A 14,648-nucleotide genomic window follows, 5' to 3' on the forward strand; every position below is an offset into this window, starting at 1 on the left:
GATCGTTTCCTAGCCTTTCACCCATTGTGGGTACATAGGATGAAGTGAACAACAACAACTGGGCAAAATTACTGCAGCCAATAGCCTCATTATTTTCGTGATAATCATAGGCACTGGTGTTTTCGATGTGATGACATATTGAATAAACCCATACTGCACGGTGAACAGAGATTTACCATAAGACATTGTGTTTTTCGCGATTTTTGGTATTCCTTTTAGAGGAAGTCGTGAGTCGTGTATGTAGCAGCACCATTGTGATCGCCATCATATTATAACGCCAGCGAGCCGTGCGGCCGTCACACCTTCCTGTTGCATGATGCCAAAGTACTGGCCTTCATCCGACAGTCAGTCACCGCTTTCCGAAGGCAGCGATCGACGACTAACTAGGTGGAAGAAATGGGCCACGCACGACCCTCGGCGGCACGAAGCGGTCCACATGACGGCGTTTCGGGCTCCAGTCAGCCGAAGAGTCCTCCACGCCTCGCCCACCCGTCGGTCTCCTCGTCGACACCAGCAGCGAAGACGGCGACGGCCCCACCCGCCCATGCACCCCGCGTATGCAGCAGGCAGCCGCCGTGCTCGCTTCGCCGATACGTTGTTCCTCGCGTCCGATCTGTCCTCTTCGACTGAGGAGCAGAGTGAAGACGACGAGGTGCCGTGGGCGCGGACGCTGTGCGTTGCCCTAGTGGCGTTCGCCGCGGCGCTGCTGGTTGGCACCGTGGCTCTGGTCATCGTCTCCCGTGGTGTGCCGACTGAGCAGCGCCGTTCGGTCGGCTACGAACACCTGCTGCGCGCACCCGCTGTAGCAGGTTTGTCGAGAGGATTTTTCTTTCTAAAATATTAGGGGGGGGGGGGGGGGGAGAACCTAGTCAATACTTAGTCGTTCGATCTAAGGAGAAAGGCCGTGCGCGTTCGTTTCGCCAATGGGCATAAAGTATATTGTATTGATGTGTGGGCGCTTGCTGGATGTCTGGAACTGAAGTAAACTTTAGAGTACTCAATGTGCTGCTCCAGAAAAAAAAAGTTAAGGCAGTAGACCTAAGTTATTCTTTTGGCCCTGCAGTTGTTTACTGGCACAGAACTCTTCCACAATAAAGACAATTTTAGTTAGACTTGTCGACCTTTTGTTCAAATGAATGCGCTGGCCGCCTACGCGAGAGTAGACAAGAAGCAAGCGGTGACAGCGTTGTTCCTTGGCATCGGCGGGGGAAAGTGGTGCGGTCGTCAAATAACGCGCTAGTATCCTTAAAGGGACACTCAAGTGAAAAATGATTTCTTCTGCATCAGTAAATTACCGTTCTACAACACCAGAACACCACTCTTACAACGATAATACGTTTGGTAAGCCAGAAAAAGCGCAAAAACGAAATACGGCGGGCGACGCCTACTTGAGTTCCCGCACCTGGGGGCTGTGACGTCTTGGATTTTGATGGCATCTTCTAGGGCCTACTAACTATATATAGCGGTACAGATTGACTACATTGTGTTCTAAAGGAACCAAATATTAAACATGTCAAGTTTCGGGAACCTTTATTCAGCCAACGCGGCCCAAATGCGAAAACATACTTTGGAATCCCTGACGTCACGCTGACGTACGGCGCTAAGGTTTTGGCGCGAAATTCAAATACTCATACTTTGACCTTCATTTTCTCGTCTAATAATCAAACTATTTTTTTTTAAATGAATGCCTACAGGGTTCTCAAACAATGCTTCATTAGTCTAAACTGATTTATTGTTTTGCTATAGTGTCCCTTTAAAGGGTGCGTAACACACTTTCCGGGGACTATTTAGTTATGTTTGTATCAAACCGTTCTTGCGCCTACCTGAGTGACTGGGTAGGCCATGGCCGAATGGTTAGCTCCTCGGGCTGCTCAGTTGAGGAAGCATTGTTAGAAACCAAGAGTCGGCCCTACTTGGGTTACTGAGTAAGCGGCAATGTGGGCATGGGCCGTGTAAGGTAAATATAGTCCAAGCTGCTTTTATTCCACTCTGCTGGCGTCAAAAACATCGGGCGGTGAATGACAGCGTTGTTAGAACAGGCGAATAAAACGCTCTCGTTTACAGCAGGTCACTTTTGTTTGCTGTGCTTTTGTAGTTAAAAAGAGCATAGCTGACAAACACGAAAACACAGCAATATACACTGATTCACTAAGCACACTGAAGGCTCTACACGCGAAATCCGAATGTGAACCCCTGATAGGGGATATTTTAAACATGGTAACGTTAAACAAATACGGCCGGACAATTAGGTTTTGCTGGGTACCAAGCCATGTCGGTATACCGGGAAATGAAGCAGCGGATAGGTGTGCATGAATGGCAGCGCGCAAATACATAACAAACACGGCGCCTCCATATCGGAATAGTATCACTGCGATTAGGAAGGCCTTGACGGCCAAATAGCAACAGACATGCAACCATTGCTTAAGCAACAAGCTACATCTTACTAAACCCGTAATTGGTGAGTGGAAGTCATGCACTCAGCAGCAACGGTTCTATGAGGTGATCCTGTGTCGACTTCGGATTGGACACACGCATTTAACACACAACTTTCCCCTCCGAAAAGAAAACCCGCCTAATTGCGAAAAATGCAATCAACCTCTTACAGTAATACATATCCTTATAACATGTCCACAGTTTAAAACCAAGCGACGGAAGCTTTTACATAACCTATATAATTTAAACATACCTTTACACCCTGCCCTATTACTGCCAGAAGACCCGCTAGTGCCATTTACTAACCTGTTCCACTTTTTTGAGACAACTGGTTACTTACACGAACTATAATGCAATGCAGGTTTGCCTGCTCTAACCTTGCGTTTCCTTTTGTCTTGTGACTGGCGCAGCATAGCCTTAGTTGCCTTTGTGCCATTAAACCCCAACTAACCAACCAACCAACTTTTGTTTGCTCTAAAGCGAATCGCATTGCCTTAGTTGCTAGATCTTTAAAGCGAATCTTTTTTTGGCTCTCCTCCCGATTTTTCGGCCGCGCGTGCCGCTGGGTTTCTTGCAACACCACCAGATGGCACTCGCCTGCGCGCGTCCGAGCTGGCTCTGCATCGCCAGTGTTTTATAGTTTGTGCGCATTGCACGTGCTGTGCTTGCTTTCCTATCCCACATAAAAGCAGGTGCTGGGGCGTGGACGCCGCGCGCTAGGCTGTGATACTGTAAACAGTACAATCGTCCATAGCCCGAAGACAGCGCTTTGAGCTGGCCTCTTACCAGCGCGCTAGCCGCATATGCAGCAGTAGTACTTAAGCACGCGCCAGCAAAGTGGATCCAAAGCGTGTGCTCAGCGTCGAGGACTCCCAGCATCGGAAGTAACGTAGCGCAAACGTGGTGCCGACCGCGAAATATGCACAGAATTTATACATACAATTACAATATTGAATTAGCTACAAGCCCCTAATTAAAGTTTAACACTTCTAGCTCGATGCGATGTCCCATGTCAGGCAATGATAATGCTCAACCCTCTCAAAGATTGAGCAATGACGCACAACAACGCCTCAAGCAAACACGAGTCACTGGGTGTTCTGTAGACTACGCAGACACAGAGTAGTGGTGCTCGCAAGGTAACATTTTACATCCACTCGCCACTAACGTATTGCACTAAACACTGAAGAAAATACATATTCGCAGCCAACATCACTACTAATTATCGTACAACGCAGCATACAGCACACAACGCTTCGCATACATCGACTGCCGCCGTGCGTGGGATCGGCCAATTTTTCTTCTCTAATTGGCCAACCAGAGGTGAGGAGAATGCAGAAGAGAGGCCATCGGTGGGGTCATGCTAGCGCAGTGAAAGTAGATAACCGGATATGGAGGTTGGCCGGGCAGCAATTGACCCGCTTCTTCTCGCTTAGCTTTCGGTGTCTGCTTAAAGATCGCAGCGGTGTGGACCGAAGGGTAAAACTGCAGTTAGAACGTATCCTCAGGGAATAAAATTTGGCACAACGATGTCGTGTATGCCTTAAAAGTGCTAGACAACGTTATAATGCCACGCTAATGTTTTTTTTTATTATAAGCAAGTAAATCCATTCTCCCTGGCAGCTCCTTGTACCCAGTTCCAGAGAGAGCGGCGGGCAGCCATCTTCTCTTCATTTCGGTGCAGGAAAGTCTCCAGGTACTAAAAAAAAACAGAAACCAGTTTTGTTCGGCATATATTATTGCATGTTTACTGCGTATACGCCAATTTCACGCGCTGAGTTCGGGCGGTTTTGTGACGTCGCATGACAGACAGCAGAAATGGGCGCGGCCGGACCACGTTTATCAATCGCGGAGGTCACTAGGATAGGTGATGAAATTAGGAAATACGCAGGCGCGAGATGGACTCAATTGGTGCAATACAGGCGTATAATTGGAGAGATCGCAGTCAGAGGCCTTCGGCATGCTTTGGCTGTAAAATAGGCTAATGATGATGATGATAATAATGACGGTGGTGCTGATAATGGCGGTGGTGATAAATGCATAGGATCAGATAGAGCTGTTTTTCTTTTGTACGGTCTCGTCATGCATATTCAGAGGGTATACCTCATATCAGATGAGAAGCTTTGGCGGTTTTCCTGACGCAGCGTGAAAGACAATCAAAGTGGAGGTGGCCCGAAAAAATTCTGACCAATCGGGGAGGGTTGATTGCAAAAATGGACTGGAAAGGTTTCCAATAGCTTTACAGTATAGAGCGTCATATGCGCCGCGCTTGAACCAACCTCTTTCCCTTCGCCATGGGTCATCGTAGAAGCAGGACAGGGCTGCTGCCGTGGTTCAGTGAAACTCTTTGTCGCCGACTTTTTTCACTGGGCCTCTGCCAGCAGGTCTGTGTCTCTCTTCGAAGAACGTCATCGCTGGCAACATCGCTGGCTCTAGACGAAAACAGACCCGTGTAAATTTATCCGATGCTGGGCAGAATCGAACTCGCGTCACGAACGTTCCTCAAGGTGAACAACGCGACGGCTTAAAATGCACTAGTCATGTGCCACTCGCTAAGCCCTTCCCAACTTGGGTCACTTAGCATGAGCCACTGGGTGTGCAGAAAGCGAAGCACGAACAGTGGCGCGTGCATCTCGTCTCGGAAGCGAACCGCGGACATTTCGACAGTGCGCCACTACACAGATGGCGCTGCGTGAGCATGAAGAAGAGTGACGGTTGAGCCAGGTTGCCGCATGACGCGTTTCTCGGTGTTTGCACGCACTGGCGCGCCACGCTTTTCGGGGGTCCACACAGGGTCACACACAGGCGCCGGTATAGACGTTTAGAGTATTAGAGTAAAAAAAGTGATCTATACGATCTGATCGCTTAGAGGCATAGACCGCTGTACAAGATAGAAAGGGGACCTATACAATAATAGTAGCATGAAAAGTGTGCATAGCCTACCTCAGTGGGTAAAGCGGGATAGGTGACTATTGCTCACCGCCTTGTTTCAAAGGGAATGCTAATAAGTAATGATCATCATCATCATAAGCGCAAAACAAGAGTGCCACTGCAGCGCACACCACATATGTAACTCGTTTGGAGCATGACGATACGTTGCGTCGCTACGTCGTTTCAATGCTAACGCGTCACCGGCGACATCCATCGTGAGATGTCAAAAAAGATTATTTCTGAGGTGTTACGTGCCAAAACCCAGATATGATTATGAGGCACGCTGTAGCGGGTTACGCCGGAATTATTTCCAACCCCTGGGTTTCCTTAACGTGCACTCAATGCATGGTAGACGGGTGTTCTTGCCCTTCGCTCCCGTCGAAGTGCGACCACAGTGGCCGGTATTTGATCCCGGGCGTCCAGACTTAGCAAGGGAACGCCGACGCCACTACACCACTACGGCGGGTTCGAGAAGAGTTCTGCCAAATTTTAAAAGAGGAACACATAGTGACACACGGATGTACGAAGTAGGAAGTACGAGTGCTTCATCCTGTCAATTCCATGTATGCGCGTATCAATTTGCGCCCTTCTCTAACAGCTTTCACCAACTAGCCCAACAAAATGCGCTACTTATCACTGTAATAACCGAGGGGCCCGATTTTTATTAGTCATATCATAAGAAGCCAACAAACACTGACACTAAGGACAACATGGGAGAAATTACTTGTGCTTAATAAATGAAATAATGAAACGATAAATTATTGGAAATTAAAGTGGATGAAAAAACAACTTGCCGCAGGTGCGAACCGAAACTAGAAACTCTACCTATGCTCTACCAATTGAGCAACCGCGGCGCTGTTTCCCATACACTTTCTTGGGTATTTATGTGTCCTAGTAGAACCCTGGGAGTGTTAGCCAGCGCCACCACACCCAGACCTAGGCGGCGGACGTGGAACGTACTTTCTGCCGCAGGCGTCACCAGAACGTGATCATTCTGGGTGAAGGCGATTGGTCAATAAACCCACATATGCTACCTGAAGGCATCAATGTAGCCGGATTCGAGACTCTCGTTATGTAATAAACGAGAAGAAAGGGGGTTAACCGAGGGGCCAGATTTTATTAGTCATATCATAAGAAGCCAACAAACACTGACACCAAGGACAACATAGGGGAAATTACTTGTCCTTAATAAATTAAATAATGAAACGATAAATTATTGGAAATTAAAGTGGATGAAAAAACAACTTGCCGCAGGTGGGAACCGAATCCACAACCTTCACATTTCGCATTTCGCAATTCATCCACTTTAATTTCGAATAATTTATCGTTTCATTATTTTATTTAATAAGCACAAGTAATTTCCCCTATGTTGTTCTTGGTGTCAGTGTTTGTTGGCTTCTTATGATGATACTACTTATCACTGTGTAATCGGTAATTTCCCCGAAGCCTTTTTCTAACCACAATGACATATTAAACCTGCCTCTGGGAGCCTGCTTTCTATTTAGTTATAAAAAAACTGAACATGCCAATGCAATGCAAAAAAAAAAAAAATGTGCGCACACACTAAAGTTGGGCTTGTTTAAATCCATGTCAACATAGCCAACAGGCATGGTCAAAGATCACCACCACATATTTTAGTTTTCTTAAATTATTTGTACAGATGTAGGAGAATAAGGAAAGACCTCACACAGATTAATTGCCATTAGAGAAACGCAGGTCTCGCCGATATTACGACTGGCAGGAATGTCATTCGCAGTAGCAGTGACCAAACAATCGGCAATATCCTGGTGAAAGCGGAGATCAACTGGTGAGTTGATGGCTGCCTTTTTACGCAATCTTGTCTAAAAAAAGAAATACGCCCTATCTATCTCCCGTGAGATTACCTGGTGCATCGATGGCTGCGTTAGATTGACTGTTAATGCGAAAGCATCATTTCCATCATTACGCGAAAATCCGCCGTTGTCGTCGGCAGCGTCACCGAAAGATGGTACCAAAAATGGCCGACAGCGCCAAGGGTCATCATCATCAGCCTGGTTACGCCCACTGCAGGGCAAAGGCCTCTCCCATACTTCTCCAACTACCCCGGTCATGTACTAATTGTAGCCATGTTGCCCCTTCAAACTTCTTAATCTCATCCGCCCACCTAACTTTCTGCCGCCCTCTGCTACGCTTCTCTTCCCTTGGAATCCAGTCCGTAACCCTTAATGACCATCGGTTATCTTCCCTCCTCATTACATGTCCTGCCCAAGCCCATTTCTTTTTCTTGATTTCAACTAAGATATCATTAACTCGCGTTTCCCTCACCCAATCTGCTCTTTTCTTATCCCTTAACGTTACACCTATCATTATTCTTTCCATAGCTCGTTGCGTCATCCTCAACTTAAGTAGAACCCTTTTCGTAAGCCTCCAGGTTTCTGCACCATACGTGAGTACTGGTAAGACACAGGTGTTATATACTTTTCTCTTGATGGATAATGGCAACCTGCTGTTCATGATCTGAGAATGCCTGCCAAACGCACCCAAGCCCTTTCTTATTCTTCTGATTATTTCAGTCTATTGATCGGGATCCGCAGTCACTACCTGTCCTAATTAGATGTATTCCCTTCCCACTTCCAGTGCCTCACTACCTATCGTAAACTGCTGTTCTCTTCCGAGACTGTTAAACATTACTTTAGTATTCTGGAGGTTAATTTCTAGACCCATCCTTCGGCTTTGCGTCACCAGGTCAGTGAGCATGCATTGCAGTTGGTCCCCTGAGTTACTAAGCAAGGCAATATCATCAGCGAATCGCAAGTTACTAAGGTATTCTCCATTAACTCTTATCCCCAATTCTTCCCAATCCAGGTCTCAGAATACCTCCTGTAAACACGCTGTGAATAGCATTGGAGAGACCATATCTCCCCGCCTGACGCCTTTCTTTATTGGGATTTTGTTGTGTTCATTGTGAAGGACTACGGTGGCTGTGGAGCCGCTATAGATATCTTTCAGTGTTTTTACATACGGCTCATCTACACCATGATTCCGCAATACCTCCATGACTGCTGAGGTTTCGACTGAATCAAACTCTTTCTCGTAATCAATGAAAGCTATATATAAGGGTTGGTTATATTCCGCACATTTTTCTATCACCTGATTCATAGTGTGATTATGGTCTGTTTTTGAGTAGCCTTTACGGAATCCTGCCTGGTCCTTTGGTTGACGGAACTCTAAGGTGTTCCTGATTCTATTGGCAATTACCTTAGTAAATACTGTCACGTGGTCGTGACGTTGAATAACACAGTAGCAGTACTGTGAACGACAAAACTAACTTTTATTGGGCGAACCTGTGCCCACAAAACAGGCTACACTTATAGCACAACGATAGCGGCGAACACGCTCGGCGATCGTCGAAAATCTGCTCAGCGGGTCAAGCGCGTCGGCTTTTATACAGCAGTCGTCGAATGTTCCAGACTAATCGCTGGGACCCGCGCGTATTCCACAATGTTCTACGCCATTCGCGTCAGGCGATGAAATCAGATAACATAAGGTTCGGCGACAACAGACAGCCGGGTAGAATCATCGATAACTTTCCAGAAACGTCGGATACATGCAGGCGCGTCCGTCGCTGTGCGATTACAGTTGTTAAGCGGCGAAACGTGGTCACCCGATAAAGATAAGTACACGTGTCATTACCCCCCTCTTAAAAAGCATCGCCCCGATGCTGCTAACAAACGAAAGTAACAAAGAAAAGCACTCGTAGCAAAGAAAACAACAAACTAAGGAAGTTCATCAGCGTCCGTAAAATGGTTTAAGGCGCACCACGTGGACCACTTCAGATCGTGCGCGGCGCCGCTGTGAGGGGGAAATGCCGTCTGGCACGACCTCATAGTCTAGTGCGCCAATACGTCGGATGACCTTGTAGGGTCCGAAATAGCGTCGCAGCAGCTTCTCACTGAGTCCTCGCCGGCGTATCGGGGTCCATACCCAAACACGGTCGCCGGGCTGGTACTCGACGAAGCGTCGTCGGAGGTTGTAGTGTCGGCTGTCGGTACGCTGCTGGGTCTTGATCCGTAGGCGGGCGAGCTGTCGGGCTTCTTCGGCGCGCTGGAGATAGGTAGCGACGTCAAGATTCTCCTCGTCAGTGACGTGCGGCAGCATGGCGTCGAGCGTCGTCGTCGGGTTCCTGCCGTAAACCAACTTGAATGGCGTGATCTGTGTTGTTTCTTGCACCGCCGTGTTGTAGGCGAAGGTGACATACGGCAGGACCGCGTCCCACGTCTTGTGCTCGACGTCGACGTACATCGCTAGCATGTCGGCGAGGGTCTTATTCAGCCGCTCCGTAAGACCATTCGTCTGCGGATGGTAGGCCGTTGTCCTCCTGTGCCTTGTCTGACTGTAGTTCAGAATGGCTTGAGTGAGCTCCGCTGTAAAGGCCGTTCCTCTGTCGGTGATGAGGACTTCTGGAGCACCATGTCGCAACAGGATGTTCTCGACGAAAAATTTAGCCACTTCGGCTGCGCTGCCTTTCGGTAGAGCTTTAGTTTCAGCGAAGCGGGTGAGATAGTCCGTCGCCACGACAATCCACCTATTTCCGGAAGCTGATGTCGGAAACGGTCCCAACAAGTCCATCCCGATCTGCTGAAAAGGTCGGTAAGGAGGCTGGATCGGCTGTAGTAATCCCGCTGGTCTTGTCGGGGGTGTCTTGCGTCGCTGACAGTCGCGGCATGTCTTGACGTAACGGGCGACATCGGTGGTTAGGCGCGGCCAGTAATACCTTTCTTGTATCCTCGATAGCTTCCGGGAGAAACCGAGGTGCCCAGCGGTCGGATCGTCATGTAGGGCGTGCAGTACTTCTGGACGTAGCGCCGACGGAACAACAAGAGGGTAGTTGGCGCGGACTGGTGAGAAGTTCTTCACGAGTAGGTTGTTTTGAAGCGTGAAAGAAGATAATCCACGCTTAAATGCCCTTGGGACAACGTCGGTGTGCCCTTCCAAATACTCGATTAGGGCTTTTAGCTCCGAGTCTCCTCGTTGCTGTTCGGCGAAGTCTTCCGCGCTTATTATTCCAAGAAAGGCGTCGTCCTCGTCATCTTGCGGCGGCGGGTCAATGGGGGCGCGGGATAGGCAATCGGCATCTGAGTGTTTTCGTCCGGACTTGTAGGTTACAGTGATGTCGTATTCTTGTAGCCTGAGGCTCCACCGTGCCCGCCGTCCTGAGGGGTCTTTCAGGTTAGCTAGCCAACACAACGCGTGATGATCGCTGACCACCTTGAATGGCCTGCCATATAGGTAAGGGCGAAATTTCACTGTGGCCCAAACGATGGCGAGGCATTCCTTTTCGGTTGTAGAATAATTGCCTTCTGCTTTTGACAATGATCGGCTAGCGTAAGCTATCACGTGTTCATGTCCATCTTTTCTCTGGACTAGGACGGCACCGAGGCCTAGGCTACTGGCGTCAGTGTGTATTTCGGTATCGGCGTGCTCGTCGAAGTGCGCAAGTACGGGCGGTGACTGCATGCGTCGTTTGAGTTCTTGGAATGCGTCGGCCTGTGGCGTTTCCCACTTGAACTCGACGTCACATTTAGTTAGCTGTGTCAGCGGCTCAGCGATGCGTGAAAAGTTCTTGACAAATCGCCTGTAGTAGGCACACATGCCAAGAAATCTACGCACTGCCTTCTTGTCGGTGGGCTGCGGGAACTTTGCAATGGCAGCTGTTTTCTGCGGGTCGGGGCGTACTCCGGATTTGCTGATGACGTGGCCTAGGAATAGAAGCTCATCGTAAGCGAAGCGGCACTTTTCTGGCTTCAGAGTGAGCCCTGATGACTTGATGGCCTCTAGTACTGTGGCAAGCCGCCTAAGGTGATCGTCAAAATTTTCGGCGAATACAACGACGTCATCCAAGTAGACGAGACAGGTCTGCCACTTCAATCCTGCTAAAACAGTGTCCATCACGCGCTGGAACGTTGCAGGCGCCGAGCACAGTCCAAATGGCATAACCTTGAACTCGTAGAGGCCGTCTGGGGTGATGAAGGCGGTCTTTTCACGATCTCTTTCGTCGACTTTTATTTGCCAATAGCCAGACTTGAGGTCCATCGAGGAGAAGTATTTAGCGTTGCAGAGCCGATCCAGTGCGTCGTCTATCCGTGGGAGAGGGTATACGTCCTTCTTCGTGATCTTGTTCAGACGACGATAATCGACGCAGAAACGAAGGGTTCCGTCCTTTTTCTTCACCAGCACAACAGGAGATGCCCACGGGCTTTTCGACGGCTGGATGATGTCGTCGCGCAGCATTTCGTCGACTTGTTCTCTTATGGCTTCACGTTCTCGCCGCGAAACTCGGTAAGGGCTCTGGCGAAGTGGTCGAGCGTACTCCTCGGTGATTATGCGATGCTTGGCGACTGGTGTTTGTCGAATCCTCGATGACGTCGAAAAGCAGCCTTTGTATCGCCGGAGCAGACTTCTGAGCTGCTGTTGCTTAATCACGGGGAGACTTGGATTATTGTCGTAGTCTGGTTCGGCAACCATGGTCGTCGGGGTAGATGCGGCGGAATCCGAGAGGACAAACGCATTGCTGTTTTCCAGAATTTCCTCGATGTATGCGATCGTCGTGCCCTTGTTGATGTGCTTGTACTCCTGGCTGAAGTTTGTCAGCAACACTTTCGTGTTTCCTCCGTGCAGTCGAGCGATCCCTCTTGCGACGCAAATTTCACGGTCTAGCAGTAGACGTTGGTCGCCTTCGATGACACCTAAGTCAGCGGGTGTTTCGGTGCCGACCGAAATAACAATGCTGGAGCGAGGCGGGATGCTCACCTGATCTTCGAGCACACTCAAGGCGTGGTGACTACGAGGGTTCTCCGACGGTATCGCATGGTCTTCCGACAGAGTTATTGACTTCGACTTCAGGTCGATGACTGCGCCGTGTTGGTTGAGGAAGTCCATGCCGAGAATGACGTCTCGTGAACACTGTTGGAGGATAACGAAGGTGACAGGGTAAGTCCGGTCGTGAATGGTAATTCTTGCCGTGCACATTCCAGTCGGCGTTATGAGGTGTCCTCCGGCGGTACGAATTTGAGGGCCTTCCCACGTAGTCTTAACTTTCTTCAACTGGGCGGCGATGTGTCCACTCATGACGGAGTAATCAGCCCCTGTGTCGACTAAGGCGGCGACTGCGTGGCCGTCGAGAAGCACGTCGAGGTCGGTGGCTCTTTGTCTTGCATTACAGTTCGGTCTTGGCGTCGGATCACGACTGCGTCGCGTTGACTTGTGGCTGGTATGTGACGTCGTCAGGTCGTCTTTCGTCGTCGGATTCTTTCCTTCCAGACTTCGTCGGGACGGCGGCGTGTCGTTATGTCGTCGAGGTAGTTTCTTCGGCGTCTTCGTCGGCGGCGGAGGATCTTCGACAGTTCGACGGACAGCAACCGCACCTCCATCGGTTGCTGCTTTTAGTTTTCCGGATATGGGCTGACGGACCGGCCCCGGGCTGGGCCAGTGTATGGTCGGCGCTGTGGCGACAGGTAGCGGCCTGGTGACGGCGAACGGGACGGTCGTCGAGGGCTCCACTGAGTAGCCGCGAGGTAGTCAGCGATATCGCGAGGGCGTTCACCTTGCTGCGGGTGCGGAGCGTTGACGGCGAATCCTCGCAGTCCCATTTCCCGGTATGGACATCGTCGGTAGGCGTGACCCGCTTCCCCGCAGTGGTAGCAGAGCGGGCGGTGGTCAGGAGCGCGCCAAACGTCGGTCTTCCTCGGGTAGCTCCGCTGGGCGACGGGTGGGCGCGCTGTCGGCGGCGGCGGCGCTGGTCGACGGAATTGCGGCGTTACAGGGCCCTGGCGCGGTCGCTGAGGAGGGCCTTGACGGCGTACGACGGCGGCGTAGGTCATCGGTTCGGGTTGGGGTAATTGAGGTTGCACCTCCGGAACTCCAAGCGACCGCTGAACCTCATCTTTGACGATGTCAGCGATCGAGGCCACTTGAGGCTGCGACGACGGGAAGATCTTCTGAAGCTCCTCTCGTACGACTGCCCTGATAGCCTCGCGCAGGTCTTCGGAGGCCAGTGATTGAACTCCGGCATAGTTTGTAGCGTTGGTGCGGCGGTCGAATTGCCGGTTTCGCATCTCGAGTGTCTTCTCGATGCTAGTGGCCTCGTGAAGAAACTCGTCGACAGTCTTCGGTGGGTTTCGTACCATACCGGCGAAAAGTTCCTCCTTAACACCACGCATTAGTAGCCGGACTTTCTTTTCCTCGGACATTTCCGGGTCGGCGTGGCGGAATTGGCGGCTCATTTCTTCTGTAAAAATCGCGGTGGTCTCGTTGGGCAGCTGCACTCGGGTTTCCAGTAGTGCTTGGGCTCGTTCTCGGCGTACGACGCTTGTGAATGTCTGCAGGAAGCCACTTCGGAAAAGGTCCCAGGTCGTTAACGTGGCTTCTCTGTTCTCGAACCACGTCCTGGCAGCGTCTTCCAATGCGAAGAAGACATGTCGCAGTTTGTCGTCGCTGTTCCAGCTGTTAAATGCAGCGACCCTCTCGTACGTCTCGAGCCAGGTTTCCGGGTCCTCGAATGTTGAACCGCGGAACGTGGGGGGCTCCCTGGGCTGCTGCAGCACGACGGGGGATGCTGGGGCTGCCATTGGGGAGGACTTGGTGGCAATCTTCCTGCACGTCTCAGGTAGGAGTCCGTGCTCTGGGGGCAGTCCTTGCAGCCGGCGGCTAGCTCGCTGGTCTTGGGCGACGTTGGTTTTGTCCTCGGGCTTCGGGCTTGGATCGCGGCTTTGCGGGGGCGTTCGGTACATGAACGCACAAGCACCTCCACCAGATGTCACGTGGTCGTGACGTTGAATAACACAGTAGCAGTACTGTGAACGACAAAACTAACTTTTATTGGGCGAACCTGTGCCCACAAAACAGGCTACACTTATAGCACAACGATAGCGGCGAACACGCTCGGCGATCGTCGAAAATCTGCTCAGCGGGTCAAGCGCGTCGGCTTTTATATAGCAGTCGTCGAATGTTCCAGACTAATCGCTGGGACCCGCGCGTATTCCACAATGTTCTACGCCATTCGCGTCAGGCGGTGAAATCAGATAACATAAGGTTCGGCGACAACAGACAGCCGGGTAGAATCATCGATAACTTTCCAGAAACGTCGGATACATGCAGGCGCGTCCGTCGCTGTGCGATTACAGTTGTTAAGCGGCGAAACGTGGTCGCCCGATAAAGATAAGTACACGTGTCAATACTTTGTAGGCAACGGACAGTAAGCTGACTGGTCTGTAATTTTTGAAGTCTTGGGCGTCCCTTTTCTTATGGAT

The 14,648-nt window shown here is 50.3% G+C and overlaps 1 protein-coding gene across 1 annotated transcript in view; it reads left to right on the forward strand.

Moving 5' to 3' along the window:
- The first annotated feature begins 336 nt into the window (after nt 1-336).
- LOC129382925 (uncharacterized) overlaps nt 337-14,648 on the forward strand; it is a 34,769-nt gene continuing 20,457 nt past the window's right edge. The window contains exon 1 of the mRNA XM_055067143.1: nt 337-809. Coding sequence (XP_054923118.1) covers nt 437-809 — 373 coding nt within the window. The 5' untranslated portion in view covers nt 337-436. The remainder of the gene's footprint in view (nt 810-14,648) is intronic.

The sequence above is a fragment of the Dermacentor andersoni genome, chromosome 3 (genome assembly GCF_023375885.2).
Source record: "Dermacentor andersoni chromosome 3, qqDerAnde1_hic_scaffold, whole genome shotgun sequence".
In the NCBI taxonomy this organism is placed as follows: Eukaryota; Metazoa; Arthropoda; class Arachnida; order Ixodida; family Ixodidae; genus Dermacentor; species Dermacentor andersoni.